Here is a 15,237-nt window from a genome sequence, read left to right as displayed (position 1 = left end):
TATCAAGGTAGGCAATGGGGCTATAGGATAAGAAAATTACACGGAATGGAAATGGAAATGGTGACAGCTGTTCTAAACCAAACATGAACTTACAGCTGATTTCAAATACAGCAAACGATTTGGACTTGAGGTCTTGACTGATCCAAGAAAACCTCTTATTTTCAGGCCAATACCAGTGATCAAATCAAGCTTTTAACAAAGCTGAAGTTTTAAACAAAGCCCTTCAATATTCCTCTTTGAACACATAAAAATCTTACCATCTCTGTTCTAAAAAATGACTATTTTATGTATGATTACATTCTACTAAAATGATGCTAGTTTTTGCCAAAGACCTATAAAGTTAGGAGTACAGCAATTATACCAAGCTGATTCTCCACGAACATGAGGCACTTCAAATGCTTAGGTTTTAGTCTAGGTTTATAGAAGGCTAATTTAATCCTCTGGAAACAGGTTCACCCAAGTTGGTTTCGTTTTTCTACTCCCTTTTCATATTTCGTAGGCACTCTTACACATTTTTTCCTCTCTTCCCACCTTTCCCAAAGGGACTACACTACTTCCAAGGGTTGTTTTACAAGAGTAGAATTAATCAAGAATATGTGCAGTAGCTTTCTGCCCCTTGGTTCTCATTAAGACTAATTTTAAGCTTTGTTACCCCTAGCCCCTAACCAGAATAAAGAAGATGCTTTTTAACCGCAAGTAAAGGTAAAATGTGCGCCAAGCTGTCACAGGAAGGACTTGTTTCTTGGGAACAGAAGGTATTTCAGGAGCATGTTCATTTTATACAAGTGCTGCCTTTACTTAATAACCTTAGAAATAATATTTAGAAGTCAACAGGTATCAAACTTCATTTAAAAATATTACCTAATACCTAAACACAAATAACCACTCTCATTAATATAGGAATAAGTTTGAGCCAATAAAGGGAAAATAAATGTAAACCAAGTTTATTTTGCTTTTTAAGTAGTGTTCTTAAAGCACTACAGCTTGGTAAACAATGTAAATTAGTATAAGTCATCTCAAAAGCCAGAGTTTTGTTTTGTTTTTTAATGAGTTGTTAAAAAGATGCAGCCTATTCTAACAGGATAAATATTTTTAACCATTTCACTTCGAGTTAATGAAGGCTCACAAATGAGCAACACTCCTCATTGAGGAAAACAAAAAGCTGTTGTCGACAAGCGACAGCACACACACACACAAACAAAAAGAACTGTGTAAAAATAACTAACTGTGTTCCCATATTTTTTGAAGTTGCTTTACAATGGGATGATATGCACATGATCTTGCTGCAAACTTGCCAAACAGACTTGTAATACATGTAGCCTAGACAAACAATTCAGTCCAAGAGGTGCTAATTTCAGACAATGCAGCACTATAATAATCCTTTTAACAACGCAATTTGTCTTACTCATTATCTTTTCTTCTAGACTGAAATACAGGCTAGAAAGAAAATGCTCCCTAATTAAAAATTGGTATTGTTTACAGGAAAAATTGTATAATTTTGCATTAGAATTTACAAGTATATGTTCAAATTGAATTTGCCTCCTCCCCCCATCCCAGCCACAAAATGGGCATGAAGTAAAATTTTAAAAAATGCCTTAATTTCCAACTTCATGCAAACTAAATAAAGATGACCAAAACAAAAGCTTAAACAATGGAAGGATATTTCACAGAAAATTTCTTATACAAAAAACACATAAGAAAAAGGGCCACTAGGTGACATTTTAATTTACAAATTGGCATCATTTTGGTCGACAAATATCCAGATGCTGTTTTCATCTGCTAACAGAGTTGCAGAAAAAAGAAAAAAAAAAAAAAACCAGAAAAAGAAAAAAAAAAAACAAAAAAAAACAACAACAACCCAGCATGACTTCTGACTTTAATCACACATTTCTTCTGGAATCTCATGTGGATTAAGGATGCCAGGGACAGACATTTGAAGTTTATGTTTCTCTTCCTGAGCCTGTCGAAGGGCTGTTTCTCTTTCTTCCAAAAAGAGATCCGATGTATCTTCACCTGCAAACTCCTGTGGGAACAGATAGTTGAAACGTCAACATACTTTAGTAAACTTCAATTCGCAAAATGACTTGCCTTTGGGAAAAAAGAAGTGTAGATAAGCACCTCCCAGTTTACACAAGCAATATAATTTATCCATCAATTACTGAGTTTAAATTATGGTATATTATTTTTATAATTCTACACAACTGAATTAAAAACCAAAGGTGTTAGTTGGGGGGAAAAAAAGATTTCAAAAGAGGGATAGTGTAATGCCATATACAAAATATACTCCACAAGCAATGATACCAAGAAAGACTAACGATCAAGTTTCTATAATTGTCCTCATAGCTGTGTTTCAGACAATTTTCATCCTTTATACACTCTCAACTTTATGAATTAGTTTTTTTTTTTTTTACTAATTTTATATTTACAGTAAAAAAAACCCACAAAAAACAAAACCCAACAACAAAACCTTTGTATTTTGGAGGGAAAAAAAACCTGCATATCTTATGTGACCAATTCTTTAATAGACATAGATAACATCAACTACTTATGAGTTTCATGGTACTTTTTGTATTTCTTTAAAGCATGATGATACAAGAAAAATCCCTCTTCCCATAAGTAAATGGAGCATTTTAACAGCAGTAAAAATAGGGTGGTATCTGCTAATTATGTTCCCCCTAAAATGAATTCCTTACTAACAAAATGGAAAATCCCAAAAGGAACTACCAATGTGTTTCTTTCACCCATTCCACTCCTTTAAAAATACCCATGGGATTCAATCACAATGTTGCAACAGATATTCTAAAATGAATTATATTAATAAAAAGTTCCCCCGAACATTTCAAACCATTTCAAACCTATCTCCTCTTCCTGGCCTTGACTTTGAAAGTGTTTCCTTCTGTAATCAGTCTCAAAAGAGTAAGACTACACATATTTTAAAAGCCCACTCATTTTGCATTACAAAAAGTGGTCAATTCTGGATGCAAGAATTCAATCAGTATTTAGTCAATACTTCTGCAACTGCAAATAAAATACATACCTTTATCTGTACCAGGAAATCCCTAAGATGTTCCTTGAATGCAGGAATATCCTGATTTAAGCTGAAAAGTCCTGTCACAAAGAGCTTTACTTGAGCACTGCAAGTCAAAACACAATGATTAATTGCTTAAAAAAAAAAAAAACTTAAAAATTTAAGTTTATTAAAAAGTCTATTTATACTTACTCCTGAAGATGAGGGAATGCAGACTTAAGAAGATTAGCCACATATTCCTGAATAAACATTTGGTTGTTAACTGGATTTCCAGGATTTAATGGTGTACTTATTTTTCCTTCTTCAACCAAATTAAACATATATGCAAGGATAGATGCATGCATTGTCAAACCTGTTAAGAAGGACATCATTAACTTCAAGATATAAGAGCAACCGGAACACATACTTTTATGGCTTTAAATTCTTACCAGCAGTATGTGAGGTGTCTGTCACGACAGAAAAGATATGCTGAAGAATATCACAAAAATAAGTTTGATAGAAACTCTGAGCTGCAGCTTCTTCTTGTGCAACATTTTGTAAGAGTGTAAAAAGTATCTGTAAGCCTAAAATACATATAATGCCAACAACGTTATTACATACTGACAACATTCATGATGGTGTTTCAGCTATTAAACAATTCATTCGAAGTCCATTCGCCCCTCTTTTTTTGCTAATGACAATTATTTGCCTAAATTATCTTGACTCAGTAATGGAGTTAAACTGGAATCAATGTCTGCTAACTTACAGGCTATAATCTAATCATTACCACCTTTCCAGTATTTCTGAAGGTTTAGTTGATTCTCTCTACCTCCACTCCAAAAGCAGTGCAACTGAGTAGATTTTTCTATTACATAAAACAGTTATTATTTAAAAGGAAAACAAATCCTCCAACTATAAACAGTTTTTTTGTTTTATCCTTAGTTAACCCTCAGTGCCACAGAGGAAAAGCATATGGGGAAAAGGAAACACTGGTGAGGATATGGGTGAGTGATGTTCTCCCTGCCTTGAATCTTATGCCCATCTCCCTCTAACTCAATTCTGTCTATGAACTCACTCTGGATCTGATTAAACTGTTTATAGGACTTACTCAGACCTATCTATGGAATTGATGCATTCAAGCAAAACCATGAGAAGTGAAGTGATACCTACCTGTCTACCACTATACACCTACCTGTAAGTGTCTGTACATGGATTGTGGGTTGGTAAGCAAATGAATAAAGAACATCGTTTCTGTGTATTTACCTGTATCTGCTACATTCCTCATAGTATGTTTGAAAGCCCAAATGATGGAATCCAAAACAAGTTTAAATTGTGCAGGTGGAATAGCCAGGAATGCTGGGAAACAATGAGAATTGACAGCCTGAAGTAGTAAGAAAAAGTTCGTTCTGTGCTCAGGATATTCTTCAAAGTCCTAAAAACAAACAGTGGGAACAAAATAAAGTTTCAATGCCTGAATTATGTTAAATGGAAGGGGGAAAGCAAGCCCTAATTCAGTATAAATGTTTGGAGTTGTTAGTGGACCCCGTTAAGATGTGAAAGTCAAACTCAAAAGCTAATAGAATTCACCTGTCAGGGAAGACAAAATTACTATTTATTAGACAAATGAATTACCAAACTGAAAGAATACAAGTTCACCTTATTATAAAGAGAACTCAACAAAACCCACATAAAGACCGTCATATTTTCTAGTAACTCTGAGACTGTTACTACCACTTTTAAGTGACTTTGAGATCACTAATACAGATTAGAAAAATTGTTGTCTACTGTGTAGATGTGTACACTTACATGTACATTTTTTTTCTTCTTGATTAATACATTTTCCCATTCCTTATAAGCACAGACTACACTTTAAAATGGCAGTGACTAAAATGCAGCAAGTATTCAACAAATGCAAGCTGCTATTTGAATAAACAATCTATCAAATTTACTTTTGTAAATTTAAGAAGTATTTTTCTTTTCTAGAAGTTCAAATATTTAATATCAGAGGCTAAAGTTTATGGTGGACTCATAGACAGCCATTATTTATCCTTTTAAAAGTGATAAGGACATACTGCAGAACCTCTCATTATGTAACTGAAATGCAAATCACATACCTTATTTATCATATTCAATGTGCATTCAAAAACAGCATCAAATATTTGAGGTATTTCAGCTGTTATATGTCCTCCTAACTTGTTGACAATAATAGCCATAGTACTAAGCACTTCTGGTTCTCTAGCAGCTGGGACATTTCTCTGATAATCAATGAGAACTGCATCCAACAGAGGAGGAACAAAATTTTCAGCTACCTGTTTAAAAAAAACAAAACAAAAAAACCCACAACTTTTCAATTTTAGTGTAGGCACTTGCTAACTCTTATTAAGCAGCTAGGTCAATGTCATCTGTAAGATTTAATCTAGGTTGATCATCTGCTGAAAACTGGAAACTCCTGTGCTTTAAAAGTTTTTGTATATTAAAACCTTACCAAGAGAAAGCGAGAAATCACAATAGGCTGAGAAGGGCCATGGACACTGCATAGTTTAAATCTGTAATTATTAAAGGAAACTGGGGCCTGACACTAAGTATTGTGGCAGGACCAGGATTCTAGGAATACTGTGTGTATGGGATTGGTAACCTCAAAGTAGAGTCCTCCTCACCAATACTGTACCAAGGTACTCATATCTAACCAAAAGCAGACACCCACTCAATGATTTTTTTAATTTAATGAATGCTAGTTGATATTTTAATAATCAGAAATAGTAACCATCACTTACTCTCAAAAAAGGAACTGGACTATGCCAGAAAGACTGTGTGTGAGTTTCCAAGATTCTCAATAAATACAGTCTTAGTAAGGCGTAACTTCTATGCTTTTAACAGGTTCTCCATTAAGATGTGCACAATAAATATAACCATCTTTCATTTAACTGAAGATTACTAGTTAGTACGTCCCACCATACAACAAAACAAGTCTAGTTAAGATTTGAAGGATAAGCACAAAATTATTTTTCCTTTTACCTACTTGGTTCCTCTTAACTAGAACTGATTCTCACTTCTTTTTCTTCAAGTTTTATTGAGACATGATTAATGTATAGCACTAAGTTTACTTACATACATGAAATGATTATAAGTTTAGTGAACATCATCATATAGATACAAATAGAAAAAAAAACTGTGATGAAAACGTTTAGGATTTACTCTTAAACTTTCTTATATAACATAAGAGCAGTGTTAATTGCATTTATCATGTTTGTACATTACATTCTTAGTACTTATTTATGTTAAAACTAAACGTTACATCTTTTGACTGCCTTCATCCAATTTCCCCTCCCCTCATTCTCCCACCTCTGATAAACACAAATCTGGTATCTTTTTCTATGAGTTCGTTGTATGTTTGTTGATCTACAACACGATGTAACTTCCTGTTACACAGTATAGTGAGTGATTTGGTATTTTTATACATTTCAAATGATCACCACATTAAGTCTAGTTATGATCTGTCACCATAAAAAGTTATGAGTTATTGACTATATTCCCCACGTTATACATTTCATACCCATGACTCATTTATTCTTTCCTCCCCCACCCTGACATTTCTACTCTTAACACTGAAATAATTTATTTTCCTACATACTGGATCTGAAGTGTTTGACTATCTTTGAATTCACAGCCCCAAACCTCAACATAAACCTTAGTTGTAAAACATAATGAGACCCTTCTTATTATCATCACTGATACTCCTGAAATTATTGCCTAAGTTGTTGTAAATTATGAACTTCTCAATTCCTTCAATTCATCCTACTTTTTACTTTCCAATTTTAAATACAGTTCTGATCTCATACATAAACATGTTTAAAACCTTTTGGTATTTAAGCTTGATACCTTGAGAATTTCCTGAAAAAAATTTCCATATCAATAGGAACAATACTGAAAGTTTAAAATTATGAAAGTAAGTTGCACGGTTGTCAGTGCTACTTCCACACAATAGTGATAAACAGGATAAGATTTTTGGTAATGTTCCCAGGATCAAGAAAATGAAAGGTATACAATAACTAAACATAAATCTCATTTTCCCCAAGTTGAGGCATATGGAGCTGGTTTAGTTTCTGAAAACCATTTAAAACTAACAGGAATAAGAGCGCAAAAGAGACTTTCAAACCTTCAACTAGGAAAGTGCTTACTCCCCCCCACCCACTGAAAAGGCAAACTAATGACAGCTTTGCAAATTGCTCTCAAAGCCATGAGGAAAACAAAAATTTCATCTGAACTCTATCCAAAGAAAAATAAAAACGACCCAATCATCTCAGCTATCTTGTTACATCACCAACCCCCCCACCACTAACAGCAATTTCTTTCGAAGATGGTATATATCTTATTATTTTAATGTACTCAGGGATTCCACTAAATAGAATGTTATAAAATAATGCCAGATGTAAACATCTAAATTACCTTTAAAATAGCTAAACGCATACAGAATATATGCACGTTCCAGAGAATGCAGCATCAACTTTAAAAACAAAAAGCACATCTCACTTACCATCTGTGGATCATTGGACCGGCTCACCCAACCAGATATTAACTTTAAAGTTTCCCTTTTTACTGTTCGCATACTTCTAATCAATGGTTGCTTTGTAACCATCTCACCTAAAAAATACAATCAGGTGGAATCCAACTTAACAACTAAAATTCTACACTGGCAGTTACAGGTACTTCAGATACTATTAGTTCCCATTTACCATTAGAAAACTTAAAAGACAAGAGTACACAGATGAATTTCCTGAGAAAATAAACTAAGACTAATTTTATAGGGGAAAGGGGCCTGTGAGTGGTTAAAAAAATTGTCTAGGATCGCCTGAAACATGGGACGGATTAATTTAAATCTGTGAGAAGTGCTGAATGCTTACGCCAAGGCAGTGAATGCAGAACTGACTTATTAACACATCATTCCATAAGAATTCAGAATCGCTTACCATTAGCTTGAATAGCTGCAGAAATATTTTCACTGAGGCACTTGTATACATTAAGCATATCTAAATAAATTCTCCCAAGCTGAATCACAAATGGGTGTCCAACCGCTTTGCAGGCTCTCACATTTGTTTTCAATATGCTACCAAGTTGCTTGACTGTTTCAGGATCTTTAAGTATATCCACATTCTGCGAAGGACAAAAAACAACTCCATTTAACATATGAGAATTATTCTTGTAGCTAAAGCAAAAAACATTACCCACACTACTCCAAAGCACCATCACATTTATAATGTTAAATGGTGAAACTAATGCAAAAGTCTTCATTACTAAAAACAGAGCAAAATATTCCCAATTTTGCATCAAAACAGAATAAAAATACTACAATTTTTTCAATGTGCAAAAGTACACATAAAAGCACTTATGGGGCTTCCCTGGTGGCGCAGTGGTTGAGAGTCCGCCTGCCGATGCAGGGGACACGGGTTCGTGCCCCGGTCCGGGAAGATCCCACATGCCGCGGAGCAGCTAAGCCCGTAAGCCATGGCCGCTGAGCCTTCGCGTCCGGAGCTTGTGCTCCGCAACAGGAGAGGCCACAACAGTGAGAGGCCCGCGTACCACCAAAAAAAAAAAAAGCACTTATGGATCAGATATACATGTCAAAGGTACTAAATTTATTACTTCTGTAAATATAATTTTCTCAATTTCCATTAGAACTTTTACAAAAAGTAATAAAACTTACTTTGGTTGCTTGCTGGATTATGCTATCCCAAACCTGATTAGGAAGTAGCATGTATTTTTCTATCAAATGTTCTTGTACTGTTTGGTCTGTTTGTGCACCAATCATGTACCCCACAGCTTCATAAAATGTATGGACCTATGTTAAAAGGCAGACATTTTACTTGCATGCATCATAATAAGGAAAACCACACACAAACAATCCACATATACACTTAAAACTAATTTTGTTAAAGTGTCAGAAATAATTTATATTAAGTATGAAAACAGCCTAACAAACTTTTGGTTGAATTTCTGCCTCACTATAAAAACCTAACCACAGAAACACTTGAACTGAATTCAAGAGTGGCTTTCTTTCTATTCCCATTAATAAATTCTCATTAAAACAGTAGTTATTTTCTAAGAAAAATATGCTTGCTGATCCACATACCTGTTGAGGCTGAAGATCACAAATTATAGTGTTAATGTTGTTCAAAATCTCATCAATAAATGGCATTACTTCTCCAACCTGAACCTGAACGAAATGCCTGCGGCACTTTTGAGCTATTTTAATGAAAGTATCACAAGCCATGTCTTGGACTCCATCATGGGTCTCTAGCAACACAAAAACAATTATCAAAAAAATTTTCAAAAAAAATTTCCATTTTTTATTCAGCAAAACTAAATAAAATATATTAAGCAAATAGGATTTACCATGCATGAATTCAAAGAGCTTGTTAACTACAGTCTTCAAGAATTTCCAGTGAGCTCTTAAAAATCGTGGATATTGACCTACTATGTACATGATATTTGATGCAATAATAGCTTTATTATCTTTGCCTCTTTTCTGTTCACATAATCCTAGTAGATCCTGTAAAATAAGACAAATTTCAGTCATTTGTAATAAAATACACTTAGAACTAAAGTTCCAGTTCATACCTATCTCTTACATACCTTTATAACAGTAACAAGAAATCGTTTTTCATCCTCTTCATGCATTGCTCCACTAATGGAGCCTATCGCCCAACACAATGTATTCAAATTTTTCCATGACCACTCTGTACCATTCACTTGATTGTGAAGCTTCTCAGTCATTATTCTTTCTGTATCTACATAATCCAGATGAGTAAGATAAACTACAAGGAAAAAAATTCCAAATGTTTCAAATTGCAAAACTTAATGAGCAAAAAGATTTTTACTAAGACTAATAGCACATTAATAAGGATGGCTATTAACAGATTGAGAACCTAAGCATGCCATATTTCCTAAAGAAGTATTTCCACCCCAAACTGAATTACAAAGATGAAGATTGAATTAACAGTATTTATTAACTTACCTAATGTTTCTCTCATATTCTTATACAAATTTATGGAATCTGTATCCTTCATGAATTCTCTTACAACTTCTCCCTGATCATTTTCTACAACTAATACTTCCTCTGGTTTAGCCATTCGACTAACCATCAGTAAACGGACCTATTCAACAATAAACAAGAGAAACAAATCTGTTAGATCTTTGAAATCAGTCACATCAAATGTAACCCCCACTCCCACTTAACACCAACATACCAAACAAAATTATTCCCACAATATAAAAGAATAAATAACATGGATAAAAATCAATTGTTGGGCTTCCCTGGTGGCGTAGCGGTTGAGAGTCCGCCTGCTGATGCAGGGGACACGGGTTCGTGCCCCGGTCCGGGAGGATCCCACATGCCGCAGAGCGGCTGGACCCGTGAGCCTGCGCGCTCCGCAACGGGAGAGGCCCCAACAGTGAGAGGCCCGCATACCGCAAAATAAAATAAAATAAAATAATCAATTGTTAACTTTCTTGCATCTCATTTTCATTCCTAAGAAACTCACAGGTGGTGCTTGGATAGATTTAGCCAAAAAATAAAAGCCAGTATTTGCATCTGGTCCCCCAAATCACAGGAAGCACATTCAATCACCCACTACTGTTACCTTGGACAACACAGGCAAATACAGCTGCCTCCTGGGAGGAACATCAAAATGTTGACTTCCAGATAGCAATGGAGAGGCAGATGTTGAGAATGGGCTCTCTCTATAGAGTTCAGCTGCCAGATGGTTCCAGTACTCAAGACAAATCTTAAAGATTTCGGTTTCCTCTACTTCGGATACCAACAACATATAATGAAGGGCCTACATAGGAGACCAAAACTATTAAAACAATCCTTAGACGTTACTAACCAACCTCAAACTGCTTTCCATTTGCTACGTTAACAGGAAATAAAAACTCATGTTGCATTCTGTACAACTCTGACATTTCATTATTCATCAAACAGACAACAGAAATTCTCTAGGAACAACTGTGCTTTCTTCTGACATGTCCTAGGACGTGTCAAGAAACTTACGTGATTGTAAAAAGGTATGGACATTAAAAGATATTTGGTAATAGCAAAAAGGTAGAAATAATCCAAATGTTCAACAGATGAACGGACACAAAACTCGACGTTTATCCATACAAAGTATTATTCAGCCATGAAAGGGATTAAGTACTAATACATGCTGTAACATAGTAACATGCTAAGTGAAAGAAACCAATGACAAAAATCAGTATGTTATGATTCCATTTATGTGAAAGGTTCAGAATAGTTAAATCCATTGAGATGTAAAGCAAATTACTGGTTGCTAGGGACTGGAGGGTAGAGCTGATTGAGGGAGTGACTGTTTCAATGGGTACATCATCCTTTGTGGGTGATGAAAATGTTTTGGAATAGGTAATGTTCGACAACACTGTGAATGTACTAAATGCCACTGAATCAAACAATTTACAATGGATAGTTTTATGTTATGTAAATTACATCTCAATTTTAAAATAAGGTCTTTAGACTTTTCATCTTAGAAATGACAAATCTGCACACGCTTTAGGAATTTAATTTTCATTATAAATTATTGATCTGGTATTGAGTAGAACACAAAAATCGTGACACTTGGCTTTTAACAACTATAATTCAGAATTGGCAACATATATTTATATTACACAGACAAGTAACAGGTAAGATACGTTAAAAGGTACAGGAATTTTTAGGACAAAGTTGTACTTTAAGTTTTTATTATTAATTTCAGAAGCCAAAGGCTCCATAAAGCCTACCTCCATGAGTGTTTCCCTGAGATTTAATCTTTTTTCTATAAGTTGACCATGTTCTTTAAGAAAGGTGCAGAGAAACAAACTGAGATTTTGAATAAAGTTCTGTTCATCATCCTTTCCATTCGAGTATGCAAGTCGAATATTGGTATTTAAAGGAAGCATCTGCGAGGTTAAATATGGATCATAAGCCCTTCATTTTAAAAACAAAGATACTACATTTAAGTTCTAAATTTCCACCACCCTTTTACTAATTTTAAAATATACGGAGTGGGACTTCCCTGGTGGCACAGTGGATAAGACTCCACGTTCCCAATGCAGGGGGCCCAGGTTCGATCCTTGGGTCAGGGAACTAGACATGTATGCCACAATAAAGAGTTCACATGCCACAACTAAGGAGCCCGCCTGCCATAACTAAGACCCAGTGCAACCAAATAAATTTTTTTTAAAATACAACAAAAAAACCATATGGAGTTAAACAGCTTATTCTCCCCTAGAATGCCTTGGTCTATTATATCCATTTTTGTAACTTGCTGTCCTAGCTTTTGATTTTTTTTTAAAGTTGCAAGTAGTAAAATTTCCTCAAAGATTATGCTTTGACATATTCCCTACATCAGAGTTTTCCCACCTAGGGTCATTAAAAATGTAAAAATAGTTGATTCAGATCACTAACATATATAGTAATATAGTTTTGTGATTAACCTTCTAGATAATTTCATATACACCTAGTCAGACTAACACTTGGCTAATCCCTTCATTTAAGAGATAAAAGGTCAAAGGCAGAACTGATATTAAACCCCAGGTTACTAAGCCTCTAAATTCTGTAGAAATAAATTACCATGACACTCCCAGAGAATTTACTTCAAGGAATTTTCAAAATGTTCATAAAAATTTCTAGCTTACCCTTCATTTTATATAATAAATATACAATCACATTACAGCTCATCTATTTATGGTAAGCTGTGCTAAAATGGTTCAACTCAAACCCAACATTTTCTAAGGCACTAAAATTGTTTAGTCAGTTTTTAAGGGTGTTGTATTACCTGTTTTAGCTGCATCATTGTCAGCGTAAATAGCGTTACAAATTGTTCCTCATACTGGCTTACACTCACACCAGCAATCTCAGTGAGGCACTTCAGAGAGACATTTCGAAACATTGGAACATTCAGGAACTATTTTAATTTAAAAAAAGGGGGTGGGGTGGGGGGGGGAAGGAAGCATAAAATTAAACGGCCTGAAGCACTTTACTTAAAATTAACAATTAAAAAAATAACAAAGGATTTAAAAATCAGGAACACAGAGGAAAAATATCAGGCAAATAGGTGGTGATAGGGTTTTTTGGCACATATATTTTAAGAAAATTTCATTATCCATCCAATAGACAGTAAATGCTTTAGTAGTATACTGTGCTTTCTTTTGATGTGTCCTCAGACACCTGGAAAACACAAAGTTGCTTAGAAACTTTCCCCACAGTCTATTACATGACTTTTAAAGACATCATGTTTTCTGTATAATCTAAAAAGACTTTAATTGTTTAGGATTCTAAGAGATGGGCAATACACCTAGGATTAATAACGTGTGGAAAAATTGGCTCTTTCATATTTAACTGTTGAGAAGGTATAAAAATAGCCTCCCATTGGGTGTGGCAATTTGGTAAGCATCAGAAGCCTTAAAAATGGACATACCTATTGATCCAATACTTACATGTATTAAAATTTATACCAAATATTTGGACAAGTGCATAAATGTCCAGTATTTCCTGCACTACTGTTGACAATGGCAAACAATTTAAAATAAACTGTCTATGGATAAAATGGTGGCTCTAACATAGTAAATTCAGATTAGAACATGACCACATCAAGCCCTCAACTACAAAGCCCCAAACGTAAGTTATAATAGTCTGCTTTTATAAGGTCTTAATTAAATACATAATTTACTCATTATATCTGATTAGAAAACATCTGGAAATACAACCAGTTGGTAACTATATCTGGATGAACAATTATAAGACTTTACATAGGTATTACATGCTACTGCAACTAAAAGGAAACCAAATTCATTATTGTTCACATACAATTTGGGAGACTGCCTGGTATGAGTGGCAGAATCATAAAATTCTGACACGGTTTTTAAGAATTAGTGGTTGAAACTACAGAAAAGTTCTTCTGAGCAATTTCCTCATCTCGGAAACAAAGCTGATTATGGCTGTGAATGTGGAATGGTTTTAATATTCAAAAGAGCATTACAAATTAAGAAAATACACACCACTATCCAGTGATAAATATAACTGAAATGTATTCACTATACCTTATAAATTAACGTGCTGATTAACTTGGTCTCAAAAATATATCCAAGTGGAATCCAGTTAAGAAATCTGAGCAACGTTTCCAAAGTTGCATGTACAAGTGGAGCATTTTGGGAATTTTCCTACAACAAAAACATGATTGTAAATTATCTTCCTATATAATTAATTAGTTTTTAAAATGAAATTAAAAGCACTTACCATCACAAACTGACAAAGCTGAAAAATTTGTGAGAATTCATTGCACATGCTAAAAAAATAAAAAATTGATCAGTTTAGAACACACATAGAAATGAACACTGTAATTATTTACATACTAACATTTCAGCAGCCACTGAAAACTTGAGTTACTTCTATTTATAAACACAGATATCAATAACTTCATCGAAAGTTACAAAGCTATTAAAACTATGTGTAAATATCTCTTAAAACTCACCTATAAATAGCACTTAATTTCATTTCTTGAAGGTTTGGTTTTCATGTCATCCTTACTCTATTAGAATAATTTCAATCACATCACATCTTTTATTTATGTTTTTGTTTTTTGTTTTGCAGTACGTGGGCCTCTCACTGTTGTGGCCTCTCCCGTTGCAGAGCACAGGCTCCGGACGCGCAGGCTCAGCGTCCATGGCTCACGGGCCCAGCCGCTCCGCGGCATGTGGGATCTTCCCGGACCGGGGCACGAACCCGTGTCCCCTGCATTGGCAGGCTGACTCTCAGCCACTGCGCCACCAGGGAAGCCCCTTTTGTTTATTTTTTTAAAATTCGGCCACACTGCATGGCATGTGGGATCTTAGTTCCCCAAGCAGGTATCGAACCCACGCCCCCTGCAGTGGAAGCGCGGTGTCTTAACCACTGGACGGCCAGGGAAGTCCCTCAACCTAGTCTTTTAAATCAAGACAGTCAAAACAGAACTCTCCAAAATGAGAGAAGTGGTGTTCGATATATCCTCAAACCTAAAATGTGCTTATACACCTAAAATGTGCTTATACACCAAACCAGAGAAAAAATCCTAAATTCTGAAGCTAGTCTGAATACATAAAGGTAAAAAACATTTCTGTTCCCTAATGACTAAACACATTTTTATTACTATGTTGAAGAAAATAAAATCTGGCATGTTCCTGGTGTTAACTATAGGGAAACTGAT

At 34.8% G+C, this 15,237-nt stretch overlaps 1 protein-coding gene across 3 annotated transcripts in view; it reads right to left on the bottom strand.

Moving 5' to 3' along the window:
* Window positions 1-928: 928 nt before the first annotated feature.
* The window catches only part of XPO1 (exportin 1), a 43,809-nt gene continuing 29,500 nt past the window's right edge, over window positions 929-15,237 (bottom strand). For all 3 annotated transcript variants that reach the window (XM_060026524.1, XM_060026525.1, XM_060026526.1), the window contains 18 exons: window positions 14,292-14,340; window positions 14,096-14,215; window positions 12,832-12,960; window positions 11,795-11,953; window positions 10,645-10,842; window positions 10,020-10,158; window positions 9,638-9,819; window positions 9,398-9,554; window positions 9,135-9,298; window positions 8,709-8,843; window positions 7,975-8,158; window positions 7,542-7,648; window positions 5,122-5,316; window positions 4,271-4,439; window positions 3,457-3,591; window positions 3,221-3,380; window positions 3,038-3,134; window positions 929-2,023 (listed from right to left, as the gene is read on the bottom strand). In XM_060026524.1, the coding sequence (XP_059882507.1) occupies window positions 1,877-2,023; window positions 3,038-3,134; window positions 3,221-3,380; window positions 3,457-3,591; window positions 4,271-4,439; window positions 5,122-5,316; window positions 7,542-7,648; window positions 7,975-8,158; window positions 8,709-8,843; window positions 9,135-9,298; window positions 9,398-9,554; window positions 9,638-9,819; window positions 10,020-10,158; window positions 10,645-10,842; window positions 11,795-11,953; window positions 12,832-12,960; window positions 14,096-14,215; window positions 14,292-14,340 (2,626 nt within the window). In that variant the 3' untranslated portion in view covers window positions 929-1,876. The remainder of the gene's footprint in view (window positions 2,024-3,037; window positions 3,135-3,220; window positions 3,381-3,456; window positions 3,592-4,270; window positions 4,440-5,121; window positions 5,317-7,541; window positions 7,649-7,974; window positions 8,159-8,708; window positions 8,844-9,134; window positions 9,299-9,397; window positions 9,555-9,637; window positions 9,820-10,019; window positions 10,159-10,644; window positions 10,843-11,794; window positions 11,954-12,831; window positions 12,961-14,095; window positions 14,216-14,291; window positions 14,341-15,237) is intronic.

The sequence above is a fragment of the Delphinus delphis genome, chromosome 12, assembly GCF_949987515.2.
Source record: "Delphinus delphis chromosome 12, mDelDel1.2, whole genome shotgun sequence".
Taxonomy (NCBI): Eukaryota; Metazoa; Chordata; class Mammalia; order Artiodactyla; family Delphinidae; genus Delphinus; species Delphinus delphis.
Note: the sequence above shows the minus strand (reverse complement) of the source record. Positions and strands in the feature narration are given on the sequence as shown.